The 20,742-nt window shown below is 39.3% G+C and overlaps 1 protein-coding gene across 16 annotated transcripts in view; it reads left to right on the forward strand.

The window, feature by feature from the left end:
• LOC122541861 (calcium-activated potassium channel subunit alpha-1) overlaps positions 1–20,742 on the forward strand; it is an 847,529-nt gene that overhangs the window by 559,330 nt on the left and 267,457 nt on the right. For all 16 annotated transcript variants that reach the window (XM_087982321.1, XM_087982311.1, XM_087982314.1 and 13 more), the window contains exon 7: positions 13,761–13,836. In XM_087982321.1, coding sequence (XP_087838447.1) covers positions 13,761–13,836 — 76 coding nt within the window. The remainder of the gene's footprint in view (positions 1–13,760; positions 13,837–20,742) is intronic.

Genomic DNA, 20,742 nt, shown 5'->3' on the forward strand with positions numbered 1-20,742 from the left:
CACTCAGGCACATGTGCAGAGTCCATCTGTTTAGTTTAGGGTCACTGAAAAAACTGTAGTATCTTAAGATACTCCGACATCCCCACAACTTGCAAGTTGCATATGGGATTTTTCTGTGCGTGTGTTTCAGAATCACATTTAGTACGTCTTTGACAACAGAGCAACAGTTTATTTAGTATTCAGAAAGACATTTAAAAATTGATTTTTTTAAAGACAAGATTTTGGATGAAAGGTTACTGAGGGCTGAGCTGGATTTCAGTAATCCAGTTAAATGGTTTAAAAAAGAAGTCAAAGATGTTTTGTACTGATTGAAGAAGGATTGTGGATTAAAATGTAAATACAGTTCTCATTGATGTTTATAGGTTTGCCATAGGAGAGGGACAAAATAGCATCAGTTAGAGATGGAAAGCAGTGAATTTATAATCCATCTGTAGCTAGCTTTGATTGCTCAAAGAAAATTGGAATACATTGCAAACGTAGTGAAATCTTTTTGTATTTTTCCTCACTTTTAAGCTGCATTTGAGACAGTAAAATTATACAAATGCATTAGGAGCACAGCCCAATTCTATTATTACCTGCCATCAAATAAGTACAGGCCCAATCTGCTCAACTTCTCCTCAAAAGGCAGTCCCTCCATACCTGGTATCTGCCGAGTGAACCTTCTTTCAACTGCCTCCAATGCCAGTATAACTTTCCTTAGATAAGGGGTTTAAAACTTTTCGTAGTATTCCAAAACCTCGTGACTTTATATTCTAAATATAAGAAATAAATTCAAAATAAAAGCTAACATTCCATTTGCCTGCTGTATTACCTGGTGAACTTGATTGCTGTGATTCATGGACGAAGACTCCCAAATCTCTCTCCTCTCTAGCTTTCTGCAATCTTTCTTCATTAAAATAATATTCAGCTCTTCTATTTTATCCTACCAGATTGCATAACCTCACATTTTGAACTATTGACTTGCTCATTATCTACTACATTTTGCATTTTCACTTCACCTGCAAACCTCAAAATTAAACGTTCAAAATAAATGCGGTTTAGCAGGAGTTCCAAGTTCTCATGGAGGATCTTTCCTTCTGTTCAGGTGTATTTTAAGTAATCGGCAAATCTATTATATTCTTCTAATTTCCTGCTTCTGCATCTCAGATGTTTAACCTGAGCAGGCGTATGATCCAGCACAATTAACTACTTATGATATACCTAAAACAAAGTATCTATCCCAACTGAGTCTGAAGTTTCATGGCACCAGGTTATAGTCCAATAGTTTTATTTGAAATCACAAGCTTTCAGAGCGCTGCTCCTTCGTCAGGTGAAATCACCAGATGAAGGAGCAGCGCTCTGAAAGCTTGTGGTTTCAAAAATACCTGTTGGACTATAACCTGGTGTTATGTGACTTCTGACTTTGTCCACGTCAGTCTAAAATCCCGCACCTCTGCATCATGTCAGAGCTGACATCAAGATGTATTACATTCAACTAATATTTTAGTATGAATCCATATTTTTGCTTAAAGTTAGATGAGAAGTAAACTTAAGTGACTTCTCAGCCATGCAAGAGTTATCCCCATTGTAACTCTTCTGCTTTTACCAATTTCCAGCAGAGAGTTCTGGTAGCAAAAAAACATAAACGCTAACTCATTGCATTGACAATTCTAATTTATGGAATTAACGCAGTAGTCATCTTTGTCAGATGATGTTCCAACGAAAGTATTTGATGTTAATAGTTTGAAGTATATTTCTAACAAACTTAAGCAAGTACTTCTAAGTCAATAAACATGGAGAGTTAACTGCCAAAAGGTGGATTTGGTTCAGATAGGAAGTTTAAAAAGTTAATGGAGTAGAAACAGGAACATGACCTGCTTCAAACTTGCTAATTTATATCAGTGTGGCATAAGCGATACAGTGTGCTCTGAGGAGGTGGATCAGTCATCACAATGTTTGAAGGAGGCTGCATGCCTTCAGTTTAACAGGATTTCTGTTGTTAACCCATGATGTCTTGGTTTCCCAAAAAACGGGCAATAAAAAGAGCAAGAAAGGCCAGACCCGTAAAGTAAGGGTAGGGGGCGAGCAAAATGTTTTACAGCTGATCTGATTGGAACCTCAAATGTCCATTCTCGCCTACTCCTAAAAACCTGTCATCCTCTTCCCGAACCAGAATCTATCTCTGTCCTGTTACTATAGAACAAGTCAGGTACAAGACTGAAATCTGGCTTGATAAAACATTTTGTTTGTTTTTAACAAGGTGGTCTCTTCACTGAAACACGCATGCAATGTTGCAGATTTGGTTTTAACAGTAAAACAAAAATGTATTGTGCAAAAGAAATAAAAGTAAAATACAATAGAATAAATCAAACTATTTGCACATATAACACTCATCTAAAGATTATGAAACTCTGAGTACAAAGTAAAACCCCATTAATCCAAACAACATCGCATTACAGTATTCAAATACCAGAAAACATGCCGTTTCTCATCCTATATAGGGTTTAATTTAGTTGTGGTTTTGAATCCTTGTCATGAGAATCTGATAGCCTTGGTAAGCCACCTTAATAGTCTTCTGGACGATGAAGTATAATATTATCCAAGCTCTTCAGACCTTTGTGTTTTCCAGTCTAATTGTTGGGAGGATAAACTTTGAATTTTTAATTTCTGATTCATTCTCTAATTGCTCTGATATTTCTTTTTCACTCCATGTATCTTTCAGTATTGTTGGTACAGTTCTCGTCTAACGATCATCCCTGTCATAATATCTTTTGAATGTGACACACTTATTGGTTCTTTCTCTTGTCTGGCCTATTCACTAACATAATTCACGATTGATTTTATTTTTAATGTGACAAGGTCCAGCGGACTTTGCATTGAATGGTTTCCTAGAGACAAATAACAGCACTAACACCTAGTCTCCAGTAGCAAAAATTTGAATTTGGTCTTTTTCATCTTCTTGAGCTTTAATTGTTGAGTACTTTCCAAATGGTTTTAGCCAAATCACATCATTTGAGCAAATCTTGTCTGAAAATCAAAAATAGGTTTGAAGTATTTCTGACCTATGGTGTATAATTGTTTTCTTTCAGTGACACTCTTACCTAATGTCCACATATAAGTGAAATAAACTCAATCCTGTGAACTCATTCAGTGTATTCCGAATGAAAAATAGTAATAAAGATCCCCTTATCTTAATCATTAGGAAATCCTTGGCAATACATTCTAAACATGATCTTCAAAGTTTTAGGAGTCTTTCTAGTGCACCTTGAGATTGTGAATGAAAAGCAGAAAATGTCAATTTTTTTTTATTCACAAACTAGTCAATATTTCTTTGAATATTTGCAACATCAAATTTGAGCCTTGCTCTGCCTTGCATTCCTTTGTTAATAAGAAAACTGCCCACAACCCATACTTCATTCTAGGCATTATCTGAACTGCCTCCAACACATTTACATCCTTCCTTGCAGCCAGAATTGCATGCTGGTAAAAGTGGCCAACTCTGAGGAGTGGAGTGGCTCTAACTAAATATGGGCATAGCAAATTGCAGGCTCAATGTCAGGCGATAACATAATTAACTGAGGGAACGAGATGTTGTCTAATGAAATGAACATCACGAGACAACCTGACCAACTGGAATAATGAAATTGCAACTATTGAAATGATAGGAGTTGGTGGCTTGCTACATGCAGGAATGCAGGAACCAAGACACACACCACCTTCAGGTGAACAAAATGCTGGAGCAACAACCCAGAAACAATCATCTCAAGAAGAAAAAAAGAACAGTGACAATGCTATGGCTTTCAAGAGGTTATTTGGTCCTGTTTTTTTTAAAATGGAGGTTATAAGGCAGAGATAATGAACTGTCTCTCAGAAAGTAAACAACTTGTGATGCCTTGGGGTTCTTTTTGAAGTTGGAACAATGGAAGCAGCCTGGATATGGTCAGTTCTCTCATACCAGGCTTTCTAGTTGTGTTTAGTTTTAGCTTTAAGCAGAAGATATTGCAGTCTTAAGAGAGTTGGGAACTTAAGTGAATATCTCTTGGCTACTACTCTCTCTGAGTTTTCTCTTGATGTTTTTTCTTCCTAGATTGGAGAACTGCATGTGAGAATTGGTATCTGAATTTTCCTTTTGCCAAGGGGTATGGTAATGGGATGTTACTACAGTTAATTGGCAATAGTTATTATATCCATTATTCCATGCAATTTCCAACAGAACTAAGTTATTCTAAATTCCTATTTCTTTTGGTTGTTTGTGTTTTGCTCAGCGTCGAATAGTGGAGACTCTTCAAGTTTGCCTTTAAAATAAGAAAATGTTAGGATCGAGGCTACTTTCTTTTATCATTCTTGACTTTTTAAACTCTGCTCCCTTGCTAACCTGTATTTCTTTAACTCTATAACAACAGTTGAAGCATCTGTACCTAAGTACTTTATACCTAAGATGGCGACAAGAGGCGACATCACAATCTTTTCACTGCAATCATTCAAGTGCACCTGGCATTCTATTCTATTCTACCTTCTTAAAACATTTTTGAGGGGGCCTGGTCTGGTCAATAGCATGAATCCTGAGCTTGAAGACCCAAAGATGAAACCCAGAGACCTCAACGCTGGTAGTCAGCCCCTGTTGGCGCTTGGCCATTATGACTCAGACTTGGCTCACCGATCTTACTGGGAAGGTTAATTATTGCTTATTTTTGGAAATATGTTGTAGTCATGTCTCACAAACTCGATTGAGTTTTCTGAGGAAGTAACAACGAGGATTGATGAGGGCAGAGCGGTGGACGTATATGGACTTCAGTAAGGCGTTTGTCAAGGTTCCCCATGGGAGACTGGCTAGCAAGGTTAGATCTCATGGAATACAGGGAGAACTAGCCATTTGAATACAGAACTGGCTCAAAGGTAGAAGACAGAGGGTGGTGGTGGAGGGTTGTTTTTCAGGCTGGAAGCCTGTGACCAGTGGAGTGACACAAGGATTGGTGCTGGGCCCTCTACTTTTTGTCATCTACATAAATGATTTGGATGCGAGCATCAGAGGTACAGTTAGTAAGTTTGCAGATGACACCAAAATTGGAGGTGTCGTGGACAGCGAAGAGGGTTACCTCAGATTACAACAGGATCTGGACCAGATGGGCCAATGGGCTGAGAAGTCGCAGATGGAGTTTAATTCAGATAAATGCGAGGTGCTGCATTTTGGAAAAGCAAATCTTAGCAGGACTTATACACTTAATGGTAAGGTCCTAGGGAGTGTTGCTGAACAAAGAGACCTTGGAGTGCAGGTTCATAGCTCCTTGAAAGTGGAGTTGCAGGTAGCTAGGATAGTGAAGAAGGCGTCTGGTATGCTTTCATTTATTGGTCAGAGTATTGAGTACAGGAGTTGGGAGGTCATGTTGCGGCTGCACAGGACATTGGTTAGGCCACTGTTGGAATATTGCGTGCAATTCTGGCCTTCTTCCTATCGGAAGGATGTTGTGAAAGGGTTCAGAAAAGATTTACAAGGATGTTGCCAGGGTTGGAGGATTTGAGCTACAGGGAGAGGTTGAACAGGCTGGGGTTGTTTTCCCTGGAGCTTCGGAGGCTGAGGGGTGACCTTATAGAGGTTTACAAAATTATGAGTGGCATGGATAGGATAAATAGACAAAGTCTTTTCCCTGGGGGAGTCCAGAATTAGAGGGCATAAGTTTAGGTTGAGAGGGGAAAGATATAAAAGAGACCTAAGGGGCAACTTTTTCACACAGAGGGTGGTACGTGTATGGAATGAGCTGCCAGAGGATGTGGTGGAGGCTGGTACAATTGCAACATTTAAGAGGCATTTGGATGGGTATATGAATAAGAAGGGTTTGGAGGGATATGGGCCGGGTGCTGGTAGGTGGGACTACATTGGGTTGGGATATCTGGTCGGCATGGACATGTTAGACCGAAGGGTCTGTTTCCATGCTGTACACCTCTATGACTCTATAACATGAGATAGTCACTTGCATTTCGTCAAATAAAGATTGATTTTGATTGAATGAATTTGGTGTTTGTGAGATTGTGTTCACCGAATAAATTGAGTGGCAAAGCCTCAGTCAACACTTAAATAAGATGACCAACATTACGCACGGTATTCCAGATGTAGTCTCACCAGTAGCTGAAGCATAACATTCATACTGTTTTATTCAATTCCCTGATGATAAAATGTAACATTCTGTGAGCTTTCCTAATTTTTTATTGAAAATCTGATTGAAGAAGTTATAGTGGGATATTTGGAAAAGTTAAAGGTAACCAGACAGAGTCAAAATGGTTTTGTGAAAGGGAAATCATATTTAACCAACTAATTATGATCTTGGTGGAAGTAATGTGCTGTGAATAAAAGGGAATTAGTGGATTTATTGTACTGAAATTTCCAGAAGACATTTGGTAAAGTGTCACATCAAAGGCTGTTGTGGAAAATGGAAGCTGTTGGTGTAGTGGGCAGCATATTGACATGGTTGGAAGATTGGATTGCTAACTAGAGACAGAGTAGACGTAGCTGAGTCTCTTTCAGTTTACAAGATGTAACAAGTTGCATGTCACAGGGAACTGGTGCTGGGACCTCAGCACTCTTTAGATACTTGCATGATCTGTTTGCCAAATTTGCTAATGACACAAGGATAGATTAAAAAGTCAAGTTGTGAACAGTACATAAAGTTTCAAAAAGATAAGTGAGTGGGCAAAGGTCTGCCAAGTAGTATGTAATGTGGGAAAATGTGTAATTTTCCATTTTGGCAGGAAGAATAAAAAGACTGACCTAGATGGAGATAGAATTTAGATGCAGAGGGATATGAATGACTGCTGTACAAGTTATAGGAACAGCAGGTAATTAAGGAAGGAATGTTATTATTTATTACGAGTAAAACTGAACGTAAAAGTAGGGAGGTTATGATTCAGTTATGCATGTTGAGACCACATCCAGATTATGGTGTGCAGCATTGGCTACCTTATTTACGGAAGGATATAAGTACTTTGGAAGCAGTTTAGAGAAGGTTTACTTAACGAAAACCTAGATTGACAGGTTGTCTTATGAAGAAAGCGCACTGAGTTGTGAGCTTGACTGACAATCCAAATTTTGTTGTCAGCATCATTCTGCAAACATTCGAAATTATCCAGAAAATATTGTCCACTTGCAGAATCACACCTAATGTCACACAATAGTGTGGTGAGCTTTGCAAGCACATGCTCATTGATGCAGTCACTGCCTAGTTTGTTGCGAACAGCTGAATAGAGGTACCGTTTAATGTGAACTACCAGTCTTTATACGTATGGCCGACATACCTAACATCACACTGGTGCTGCATGTATTGGAAGTGAGATATATTATTACACAGGGCCTTGTATTTTATAGATTAAAAATAATATGTACATGCGCTGTGCTTGTACTTGGCAGTCAAAAATAAATGTTCACAACACTGTGCCTGTTTGAACTGAACAGCCACTCGCTTGTTCATTTATTAGGTTAATGCCCAGATCAGCAGAATCAACCTGCCTGGTTTAAAATTTAAACAAAAGTCAGGCTGTTAACTCTCAATCAGCTTTAATAGGTGTATTCTCCCTGGTAGTGCAACTACCAATCAGTGTCCACTTGCCAACTAATCAACGTGTTCCTCTCTTGCAGGGTAAACATAGGTTTTCCCTTTGAGTTTGTATTCTTAGAAAATGCCTCAATTAATACATAAAAAGCTTGAAGAAAACTTGTTTTTTTCCAGAAATAATATCTATTCATTATTAAAACAGAAATATGATATTAAAAATGCAATAATTTCAAATGGTATTTAATTGATAGACCCAAAACTGTAATTGATAGCATGCAGGCTTATGTTATCCAATATTTATTTGACATCTTTGTTGAGGTGGCCATTGAACACCACTTAGAAGAATGTCTGGAGAAATAAAGAGAATGGAACTAGAAGTAATTTTAATGTAGTCAGGGCACCTTAGTTGCAGCTCCTCTCCCATTTTGGAGTCTAGTATGGTCATGTAATCAGGGAAAGGAGATGTTCCTGCTGCTCCCATTCAGTGCTCTAAGTGTTCAAGCTCAATCTTCTATCTCTTCTGGACTTCTGGCGCTGATGTTCTTTTCCTACAACTAAGATTGTATTTTTAAATATAATCACTCTGAGTCCGATGAGCACAAAATGGTGTTAAAGTTTTCTTCAACTTACTGAGTGGAGGATTGAGGATAAAAGCTTGATGAACTAAGCATATTGGTAAAGAATCTCTCACTTCTCTCATTGAGTTATAATCACCCCTTTGAGCTGGTTACTTTATTGATGATGTGGACCCTGGACTGGAAGATTATCTTGGAGTCCTCTGAGGCAAAGAGCGAAGCTTGCTGGCTCTTCACCTCCTGGAGATCCTCTGTGACATTAACCGCTGTGGTCTGCGGCAGGATTGGGGTCTGTATGTTTTTCTGGAATTTAGACAGTTTTCCCTGTCTTTCTCTCGTCTTCTGAATACCTTTTGAAGATAAAGAACCTCTTGATGTTCCTCATGATTGTTTCCAGCCAGTTCACTGGAGACTCAAAGCGGGGCCTCACAGTTCTCCAATGTGTGTAATCCCTTTTGAGTTCCTCAATGTTTTCTGGAGTCAACAGTTTCATGTTCAGCTTCCATGTTCCCTTGCTGTCCCATTGGTCAACCTGTAGGTGATAGTCAGGGAGATATGGTCAGAGAAGATCACTGGCTTGACATCAGCAGATCTGACCAAGAATGTGCAACACACAACGTGGAAATCTATCCTTGAGCAGACAGCTCCATCTGGCCGTGACCAGGTATATCTACGCTGCGCTGTGTCGACAAGAGTGCTGAAGACATTGTGCAGCTTGACAACATTAACCGTTTCATTCAGGAATCTGAACATGGCTTCCAGTTTGCTGTCAGCCCATCTGGATCATCCATTTGCAGCGATGATGCAGTTGAAGTCTCCAGCAGAATGACCGGCCTGGACATCACTAGCAGCAATGGGAGCTGCTGCAGGGCAGCCAACTGCTCACTCTTTTCCACTGGGGTGTGCATGTTAATTAGTCTCAGGAGTATTTCTGTCCATAACATCTGCTATGAGGAGGCAGCCCCCCCACCCCCACAAACTACCACCTCAACTTTGGAGTGGTGAAGTTACCTCCTCACAGCAGAATACCCAGGCTAGAGAAGCAGTTATCGTACTCCACTCCTCCCCGACCAAATCAAAGGCCCGTGGTCTCCAACCATTTCCTGTAGCTGCTGAGGTGTAGTATACCACACTGCTGCAGAAATAGGAGGTCCGCTTTGATATTGGCCAAGTAAGCCAACGTGGTAACACTTTGCTAAAATGTAGATTTGACACTTTGCATCTTAATACTGGCAATTTTAAAATTCATTTTGAGATTTTATAGAGTTACCCGTAGATCCAATGTTTGTTCACTCATGGTCTTGTCATTAGGGGAGTACTTGCCTCCCTGTGGTGTGGCCAAGCTATTGGATACTCTCTGAATGAGATAGTCATCCTGATCATTCCAAGGGGGGGATTGCCCTCATCTGGTGTCGTTGGGGTGTGATTAAAGCTGGGAAGGTCCAGTTCTGAGTCCGACAGAGAGACTGAATGCCCTGCTCCTGATTTGGAGTGTTGTTGCACCCTATTACCCTCAGCTGTGGTACGGTGGGTTTCCCTTAGTTCCTGATGACGTTTTCCTCCAAACTTTAGAGAGCATAGATTTAAGGTGAGGGGGGCAAGTGTTACGACATGAAGTAAACCCTCCTGCTTAATTTAAAACCAGCAACATAGAAAAGATTTATCCCATGCAGTAATTTGTAAAAATTGTGGCCAAGAATTATTTAAAGTAAAAATTAACAACTTTATTTCTTAAAGTATAACAGAGAATAATTAACTAACAGCTATGTACAAGTCCTTACTCAAACCTATCTTTTACCTTCCCTTCTATAATACTAGTCCGATAAAACTCCCAATTAAGATTTACAACACAACACTTCTTATCTCAAAATCAGGCAGTTTTTGGTTCTTCTATTTGCATCTTCCTGTGTCGTCTTCTTAGGAATTTCTGTGTAACAGATTACTGATCAAGAAAGGTACTTTTAAGAGAGCTATTTTTCAGCCATTCTTTTACATGGTGGGGCTTGGCAGTTCTCCTCTCAACTGTTCAATTTTCCCCAGTCCTCTACCCCTAAAGCATCAGACTGTGTCATTGGCTTTTAAGATTGTGAGTATACTCAATTCAAATTGGATTAGAGTTTGGTATTTTTCGGGGTATAATTTAAACTGATTGGCCGAATTTGAATTTGTTTTTGTCTCCAGGCAATGAGCTAATCGAGTTGTTCAACCAAGTGTTACATTGTTACCTTATTGAGAACACTTGATGCTATGTCTGGTAGTTCTGCTGCTTTTAACTCTCGTAAAGTGCACCCACATCTTCCTAACAGAAGTTTTAAGGACCTGATGGGTAGCATTTTCACGCAGAGGGTGGTGTGCATATGGAATGAACTGCTAGAGGAAGTGGTGGAGGAGAGTACAATTATGACATTTAAAAAGCATCTGATTGGGTATATGATTAGAAAGGATTTACAGGGATATGGGCCCAATGCTGGCAAATGGGAGGAAGCCAGATTGCTATGTCTGGTGAGCATGGATGAGTTGGATCGAATGCTCTGTGTCTGTGCTGTAAGACTCTATCAATAATCCTCAGCGTAATTGCAGCAGTGTTACCGAGTTTGTGATGCAAAGTTGACTATTGTAGATAATTGGATGCATTCCGTTTCCTGAACAAGATTGGTGCAATGTGCTTTAACATTTGCCAGCTTTGCTTATAATATTTTGAAGTGTTATGGCTGTGATGGAAAATCTTAATGCAACTATGGCCAGTACCAGGCAAGTGTCCTGTTTATGTATTCACTTGGTTTGTGATTATGTTGGAAGCAAAGGGCACTTATTTCCACGTTGCTATCCTGTAGAATGGATCAGCATAAACATTTACTTCACAGGCAACAAGAAAAATTACAGCATATTGAATTTCAAAATAGTCCATTTTGCTTCTGGCTAGATATTATGTTTCTGCAGTGCAGGATTGTAAATGTTGATAATTTGAATAACTAAAAGCTTTTGTAATCCTGAAAGGATTTAAATGGTGAAGGCGAGCTCCAATGATGGCTCTATATGACCTCTGTCTTAAAAGTTATTATTTAGTCAGGAGCAAAATGGGGATTTTTCAAGCCTGTTTGAGACCTTGTTGAAATCCTAGCTGTGCACAGATGTTGAGGAGCTTGAACATGCTCCTGATTAATCCGGGGGTCATCTTTAGTTGCTCTGATTGAAAGTGGAAAAGACTCTAATCCATTTAAACACATTTTCCACGAAAACAAGAATTGATATGAAGAAACTTCGTGCACAGTGTGCCATGAAATTTAAAACAAAAATCTTTCTATAGTTTGTTATTTATCCTAATTATTACATTACCACAGTGGCGTATTTAATACAGAAAAATATATTAAAATAATTTATTCAGTTAAAGAATATGTACTTCACTGGCCTGAATAAAAAGTTGTATTGTATGGAACTGTGCATTAATCATTTCCATCTTTGGCAATTGCTTTATGATCACAGCATCTGCAAATATTGTCTTTCTTCAGCTGTTGAATGGCAATGTTTATGAACTTGCAGAATGTAAATGTTGATAGTTTGAACAGCTAAAAGCTTTTGTAATCCTAACAGGGATTTAAATGGTGAAGGTGAGCTCCAATGATGGCTCTGTGCAAACTCTATCTTAACAAGGGACTTTGAAGTGATGGTATGACCAGCCTTCCTAAATACACCATCAGCAGTTGTGGTAATCTCCTTTCTGCTAAATTTGTCAGCTGTTTTATTTTAAAAGAAATCCAGGGCGCATGTGAAGATTTTTTTCTGGTAAATTCTTGGCATTATATTAAGTAAATTATAACTTGATAGTTGTTGCTGAGGCTGTCAAACCACATCTGTTTGGATAGATGTCATGTACAGCACATGGGGAGATGAAACCTCGTGTGGTCCTTGGATAGACTGGAGTTGGAGGGCAGGGTAATAGGATCAGAATATAATTCAATCCTCCCCATTCAAGTTATTAGTTTTGTCTTGACTCATAATATATTAGAATTCCTATGTCTGTGTTCTCTCCAGCTTGCAACTTTTACTTCCTGTTGGCCTGTTTTTGATTTTAAAGCCAGGAAGTGTAAGCATATGGATAATTTATTGAGATACATACATATATGTGTGTGTCCATGTATATGTGAGCTTACGTATATGCAGCGTAGAAAAAGTCTTTCTGGCTCAGCATATCCATGTCAGTGCCATATGTATTTATGTATATTTACATCGGGAGGAAGTTTATGCATGTATATTTGAGTTTTATATATTCATTTCATTACCAGATGAGAAGCAGAATGCTATCAATCAAAGAAAATGTATCTCTTTTGATCTTACTACAAATGCCTGCGACTCAATGTATAACTGACATTGAAAAGTGCCATTATGCTGTTACCATGTAATTGTAAGGTAAATTGTGCAATTTCAAAACACAAATAGTCTTTATTGTTAAAGACAATATTCTTTTCAGTTTCCTGGTGGTAAGTATGAGCTTTCTCTTCTAGTAAGCTTTTCTGTGTTTCTCATCTTTATGATGCAATATTACCCATTTGAAAAGGTTATGGATGAATTCAGACAACTTGGTCTCAGAATTTACTGACACAGCTCTCTGAGCAGTAGTAAGTACTCTAAGATGGTTTTTAAAAAATTTGTTTATGGGATATGGGTGTCTCTGACCAGGCCAGCCCTTATTGTCCATTCCTATTTGGCCTGGAGATGCTGGTGACAAGCTGTTATTTTGAGCCACGGTAATTTTTAGGATATATGGGCACCCCCAGTGATGTTCAGAAGGGAATTTGAGGATTTGACGCAGTGAGAGTGAAGGAACAGCAATATAATTGTAAGTCAAGATGGTGTGTTACTTGGGGACCATGCAGTGGTGGTGATCCCATACATCTGCCTTTATTCTGCTTGGTTTCAGAGGCTGGTAGGTTTGCAAAGTGCTGTTGAAGGAATTTTGGTGAGTTACTGCAGTCAATTTTATAGGTTGTACACAATGCAGCCCACTCTGTGCCAGTGGTGAAGGGTGTGAATGTTGAACGTGATGGGTATATTGCCAAAAAGCAGGATGCTTTTTCCTGAACGATGTTAAGTTTCTTCAGTTGTGTTGGAGTTAAACCCATCCAAGAAAATGGAGTGAATTTCAGTTGCATTCTTGACTTGTGCATTGGGGGGGCCACAAGGTGAATTACTCAGTGCAGAATTCCTAGCCTTTCACCTCCTCTTTCAGTGCAGTGTTAAAATGGGAAGGCATTCTGATCAATGGCAAGTGCCCAGGATGTTAATTGTGGGGGATTCAGTGATGGATAATATCATTGACCATCAAGGAACAATAGTTAGATTCTCTGCTATTGGAGATGGTCTTTGTGTGTGCAAATGTTACCTGCTGTTTTCAGTCCAAGCCTGTTTATTGCCCAAATCTTGCTGTGTCTGGACACAGACTGCTTAGTATCTGAGGTTGACTAACCTGCTTTGCATTTCCTGTACTTTCTGGTTTTGTTTTAATGTTTAATTTCTGATCATTCACAGCTGCCCCCTGAAATTGTGCATTTCAGATATTTCAGGACTACTCATGTGACCAAGTACTGTAGAAATGCATAAACACTCACCTTGATATGTTTTCTTAAACAGTACCATTCAGTATTTATTTTTCTCTTTTGGACAGCAATTCCATCAAGTTGGTGAATCTATTATCCATATTTATAAGCACATGGCTAACGGGAGCTGGCTTCATACATTTGGTAAGTACTCAATTTCACTGCCAACCATCATTTGTGTCAACAGCTTCTTCAAGAGGTCAATTGTCATCGTGTTAAAATGTTAATTAATATCTTAATAGCTTTTATGCTTGAATTTTTATATTGCAAAAACTGCATTCCAAATCCAGTCCAGTACTACAATCTGCATTAAGTAAATAACTGTTAATCTGCATTGTGTTGCCCAGATGTTTGCTTGGCACCTGATGCTACTAGTGTTTACCATTAACATTTCTTGATAGGCCCGAACCTGGTCAAGCAAAAGTCAACTTATTGTGCTGATAGAGATGGGTAGTTGCAAATGTTTATAAAGCAACAGTATTTTGGGACTGTAGTAATATCGTTAACAATTTCCAGCTGTTTTCTGAGCATTTGAAGTTTTGAGCAATGTTGAAGTTGGTATCTGAATGCACCTTTGTTTATTTTGTGGCATTAATGTCCATTTATTGAATATCGGAAGCCCAAGCATTGCTAGTATTAAGGTGGGTGTAAATGTTTGTATGATACCATTCACAATGAAGCATTGACAGAAATGATATTATCACCATATATCCATAGTCCATTACTAACTATTACTAAATCAAGGAACGAGAAGAGGCCAATCAGCCTAGGGAGTGTGTTGCACTAATTTTATTTGTCATGGCAGATCAATTATTTTGGTCTCGATTTTGCCAAGATCCTTAACTCTCTTTAAAATGCCTTCTTGACACATCCATCTCTCTTTAAAATGCCTCAGTTGACTTTGAATTGGAGATTTTACAGCGCAGTGACCCAGATCTCCCAACCCTTTGTGTTATTCTTTTCCTGGATTTCCTCTTAACTGGTCCAGATTCTGTCCCCTTGTTCTGGATATTTTATAAATCATTTTCCATCTATTCTTTGTGTTCCTTTAAACACATTAGTTCACATGTCAACTTCCATGATTCTGAGGAACAGGAATCAAACGCATCCGTAAGACGTAGGAGTAGAGGTAGGCCATTTCATTGCTGATCTCAATCGTCATCTTCATTTTATTGTTTTTCCCTATATCCCTTGATTCCCTGACTGATTTAAAACTCTGTACATCTGAGCCTAGAATATGCTTAATGACCCAGCCTCTACAGCCCTCCCCAGTAAAGCATTCCAGTTTGACTACCTTCGAAGAGAGAGAGAAAAGTTCCTCCTTATTTCTGTTTTAAATGGGCAATCCTTTCCCCTGAGATTATGTCATTCAGTCCTAGACTGTAGGGGGAAGGGACCTCCCAGCTTCTGCTATGTTAGGCCCCCCTCAGAATCTTTTATGCTTCTTACGGTTTCCTCTCATTCTTCTAAACGTCTAAACACATGCCCAACATACTCAACCTCTCCTCATAAGCAAATTCCTTTTATTCCCAGAATCTCAACCTTGTGAGTCTTCTCTAAGCTGCCCCCAATGTCAATATATCATTTCTTCTATAAGGGGAGCAAAACTGTACACAGTATTCCAGGTATGGTCTGACTTTATGCCCTGTATAATTTTAAGTTTTGTTTTTATATTCCCTTTGGAACAAAGGCTAGTTGGCCATTAATTTGTCTTTCCTATTACCCACTGAATTTGGATTTTAGCTTTGTGTGATTCATGCATGAGGACTGCTGAATCTCTCTCTACTGCAATCTTTCCCCATTTACAAAATATTCAGCTCATCTATCTGTTCTTCCAAAGTGCATGACTTGACATTTTTACACATTATACTCCATCTGCCAAGTCTTTTTCCCATTCGCTGAACCTGTCTAAATGCCTCTGTACACTCTGTGGCATCTTCACCAATTGCCTTTCCGCCAATTTTTCTGTCATCCACAAATTTGGCTATCGTGTATTCACTGTCATCATCCAAGCAATTAATACATTTCGTACATAGTTGTGCCCCCAGGACTGATCCCTGTGGCACTTTACTAACTACAGGTTGCCGTCCTGAAAATGTCCCCCTTTACCCCAACCATCTGTCTTTGATTAGTTAGCCAATCCTCTATCCATGCTAACATACTACTTCCAGCATCATGAACTCTTCTGTTATTAAGTAGCCTAATGTGTGGTAGCTTATCAAACACCTTCTGAAAAAAATCCAAAGCTTTTACATCCACTGCTTCCCCTTTATCTATCCTGATTGTTACTTCTTCAAAGAATTCTAGTAAACTTGAATTCCAGTAAACTCATAATTGCCCTATTTTTCCCAATAGCAGATGTTAAGTTAATTGGCCAATAGTTACTTGTTTTCATCGCCTTCATTTTTAAATGAAGATGTTAAATTTGGCAGTTTTCCATTTCTCTGAGATATTTCCATAATCTAGAAGATTATTACTGCCACTGCAGCCACTATCTCTGTTGCTACATTCTTTAATATACTAGGATGTATCCCATCACACAAGAGGACGGACTAGTCTTTATCCCCATTGGTTTCCCAAGCAATCTTTCTCTCATGATAGTTATATTGTTTCCTCACCACTTTTTGCCCCAGGTTATATAACAACTTTACAATGCTATTAGTGTCTTCTATTGTGAAGACTGATACAAAATATTTATTCAATTCCTCTGCTATTTCCTAGTTCCCCAATGTTATTTCCCCAACCTCTCTCGGAGTCCTTTGTGCACTTTCTTTCTCTTTTTTCTTTAAATTTAAAGAAGCTCTTGCTGTCTGTCTTGATATTACTTGCAAGTTTGTTCTCAAAGTTCATCTTTAGCTTTTGTGTGTTTTTTTGTTGGCTTCTGAAGCTTCCCAATTCTCTGGTTTATCACTAATCTTTGCCGCATTGAAGCTGTTTATAACTTTCCTGGTTATCCATGGTTGACTTTTCCCCTTCCTAGAATCCCAGGTCCTCCTTAGCACAGTTGTTTTTGATCTAGATTCCTCCCTCTCAAATTGAATGCTAAATTCTATCATGTTATGGTCACTGTTTCCTGGGGAATCTTTTATACTGACATAATTTATTAGACCTGCCTCATTACACGTCACCAGATCCAAAATAGCCTGATTCCTAGCTGGATGCACATGTATTGTTTTATGAAACTGTCCTGAATTCACTCTGAATTCTTCTCATGACTACCTCAGCCAATCTGACTATCTCTATCTACATGAAGATTAAAGCATCATTCAAAGCAATCCACGTTCAAATGCAACAAGTCATAGATTATATCTCCCACCACACAAATGTCAGGCCATGATCATGTCCAATAAGAGGCAATCTAGCACCGCCCCTTGATGTTCAATGGCATTGCTGTCACTGAATCCCCATTATTAATATCCTGGGTGTTACCAGAAACCAAGAGCAGAACTGGACTTGCCAGACACATGCAGTGGCTACAGGTGCAGGTCAGAGGCTAGGAATACTGTAGCAAGTAACTCATCTCCTAACTCCCCAATGTCTGTCTGTCATCTACAAGGCACAAGTCAACATTGTCATGGAATGCTCCCCACTTGGCTGGTTGAGTTCTTAGTACCATTTACGACAAAATATCCTGCTTGATTGGCACCATATCCACAAAACTTCAGTCACTCCACCACCAGCACTCAACAGCAGTAGTGCGTAGTACTCACAAGATGCACTGTAGAAATTCACCAAAGATTCTTAGACAGCAACTTTCACTTAGGTAACCACTTCCATCTAGAAGGACAAGGGAAATGACCCCTTTACACGAACTGCAGGTTCCTCTCCATTATGATTATGTATTCCCCTTCATTATCTTGCAATTTCTTCACTGTCTCCAAGTCAATATCCTGAATTCCCCCTCTAACAGCATTGTGGGTCTGCCTACAAACATGGGTTGCAGTGGTTCAAGAAGGCAGCTCACTACCAGACTTGATCACCAATAAATGCCAACACAGTCGGTGATCCCACGTCTCTCTTTGAATTAAAAACAGGTGATTGCCTTTGTTACATGGCCTCGCTACCCCCTGATTCATTCACTGTTCCAACATATAGCTACTGTTAGGAGCCAAGGCATTATTCCTATCTGTGCCTCCTTCCCCTTTCTATTTCTTATGGTCACCTATCTTGCCAACCTGAAAAAAAATAATGTCTGTTCTCTACTTCCTGTTAGGCAGCCAAGCTTCTATCCATGCCAATATGCTATATCCTGCACCATGAGCTTTAATTCTCTGCATTAACCTTTGATATGACATCTTCATAAAATGCCTTCCTAAAATCTAAATACAGTAAATTGGCTGGCTTTCCTTTAATGGCGGCACGGAGTGCTAACCACTGCTGCCTCACAGCGCCGGAGACCTGGGTTCAATTCCCGCCTCAGGCGACCGACTGTGTGGAGTTTGCACGTTCTCCCCGTGTCTGCGTGGGTTTCCTCCGGGTGCTCCGGTTTCCTCCCACAGTCCAAAGATGTGCAGGTCAGGTGAATTGGCCATGCTAAATTGCCCGTAGTGTTAGTTAAGGGGTAAATGTAGGGGTATGGGTGGGTTGCGCTTCGGCGGGTCGGTGTGGACTTGTTGGGCCGAAGGGCCTGTTTCCACACTGTAATGTAATCTAATCTAATCTAATCATAGTTGAAATGGTATCTTCTGTAGTGAAGAATACTGCAATTTACCTATTCAATTCATCTGCCATTTCCTTATTTTCCAATCTCACTTTTTATAGGAAACTAATGCTCTTTTTTTTCTTCCTTTAAATATTTGTAGAAACTCTTATCTGTTTTTACATTCCTGGCTAGCCCTTTCTTTCTAAGTAGCCCTGTTTATTAACCTTTTGTTCATTCTTTGTTTTTTATATTTTGTCCAATCTTGTGATATGCCATTTTTCTTTGCACGATTTATATGATTTTTCTTTAGTTTTCCCATTGCTAGTTGACCATAGATGATGGGTCTGTGCCTTTGAAATTTTTTTTAACTTGTTGGATTATATCTATTTAGTCATGTTCTTGTCAGATCAAACTAAGTCTGTCCAAATTCTCCTCAAAGTATTTTACATTTCTCACGGCACACATTCCTCCGTAGCTTTATATCAACTGCAAATTTGGAAATAGTACATTTGGTTGCCACGTCCAAATTTTTCATATATTGCGAACAATTGGGCCCACGTACTGATCCTCTGGTACTCGCCATAGTCTGCCAGCGGAAGTATGACCCATTCATTCCTATCTGTTAGCCATTTCTTAACCCATGGCAGCACATTATCTTGTATACTGTGTGCTTTAATTTTGCTAATCCATCTCTGTAGGTGAACTTTTTAAAAAAGCCTCCTGAAAATCCAAATTAAGTACACGAACACTTTCACATACATTAAACACTATTTTCCATCTACAAATCCACACTGTGCTCTATAAGATCAGTATTACACAGGTGTCCATTTATCTTTTTCTTTATTTTACCTCATATCACTGTAAGACTGGTGAGTTTGTAGAATTCTAGTCATACAGAACGGAAACGGACCCTTTGATCCGGTCAGTCCATGCTGACCTTAATTCCGTACTAAATTAGTCCCGCCTACCTCTGCTTGTCCCACATCATTCCAAACATTTCTTACTCATGTACTTATCTAAATGTATTTTAAACATTGTAACTGTACCCACATCCGCCATTTCCTTCAGAAGTTCATTACACACATGAACCATACTCTGTGTAAAAAGAAAATTTGCCCCTCATGTCTTTTTTAAATCTTTCTCCTCTCACTATAAAAATATGACCCCTAGATTTAAAATATCCCTCCCTAGGGATGTAGCACCTGCCATTGACCTTATCTACACTCTTCATGATTTTATAAACCTCTATAAGGACACCTATCAACCTCCTATGCTCCAGTGAAAAATGTCCCAGCCTCACCTTATTACTCAAAGCCTCCATTCCTGGTGACATCCACGTAAATCTCTCCTGAATCTTCTCCAACTTCATAAAATCCTTCCTATAACAGGACAACCAGAACTGGACACAGTACTCCAGAAGAGACCTCACTAACATCTTGTTCGAACTGTAGTTCCCTGTTGTTCCTTTCTTAAACAGTGGAGTGATATTTGCCCCCTTCTAATCTGCAGGAATTATTCCAGAATTAATTTGGAAGATGATCACCAATGCATCAACTATATCAACTGCAAATTTGGAAATAGTACATTTGGTTGCCACGTCCACGGTGGCACAGTGGTTAGCACTGCTGCCTCACAACGCCAGAGACCCGGGTTCAATTCCCGCCTCAGGCGACTGTCTGTGTGGAGTTTGCACGTTCTCCCCGTGTCTGCGTGGGTTTCCTCCGGGTGCTCCGGTTTCCTCCCACAGTCCAAAGATGTGCAGGTCAGGTGAATTGGCCATGCTAAATTGCCCGTAGTGTTAGGTAAGGGGTAAATGTAGGGGTATGGGTGGGTTGCGCTTCGGCGGGTCGGTGTGGACTTGTTGGGCCGAAGGGCCTGTTTCCACACTGTAAGTAATCTAATCTAATCTTTATAGCCACTTGCTTCAACACTCTGGGGTGTAGACTTCTGAACTTTCAGCCCTATTAATTTCTCCAGTACAATCTTCTACTAATTTTCTTCAACTTCTTATTCTTCCTAGTCACTTGGATTTCTAATTCTGGGAGATGTATTTTATCTTCCTCAGTAAAACAGACAGAAAATATCCTTTAGGTTTTCTGCCATTTCTCTGTTCCCCTTTATGATTTCTCCTGACTCTGTTTTTAGTGGGCAGACATTTGTGTTATCCAAATGTTTCCTTTTTACATACCTATACAGCTGTTACAATCTATTTTCATTTTCTGCTAGATTGTACTTGTATTCTCTTCTTTCTTTCCTCATCAGTTTCTTGACACTCCTTTACTGTATTCTAAAAAAGTTCTCAACCTTCAGATTTATTACTGTTTTGGTCACTTTATAATTCTTTTCATTTACCTTATACTATTATTAACTTCTTTTGGCAGCTATGGTTGAGGGTTCGTTCTTGAGTT

This window comes from Chiloscyllium plagiosum, unplaced genomic scaffold, assembly GCF_037043375.1.
Source record: "Chiloscyllium plagiosum isolate Xiang-an unplaced genomic scaffold, Cpla_swu_hap1 HiC_scaffold_43, whole genome shotgun sequence".
NCBI lineage: Eukaryota > Metazoa > Chordata > Chondrichthyes > Orectolobiformes > Hemiscylliidae > Chiloscyllium > Chiloscyllium plagiosum.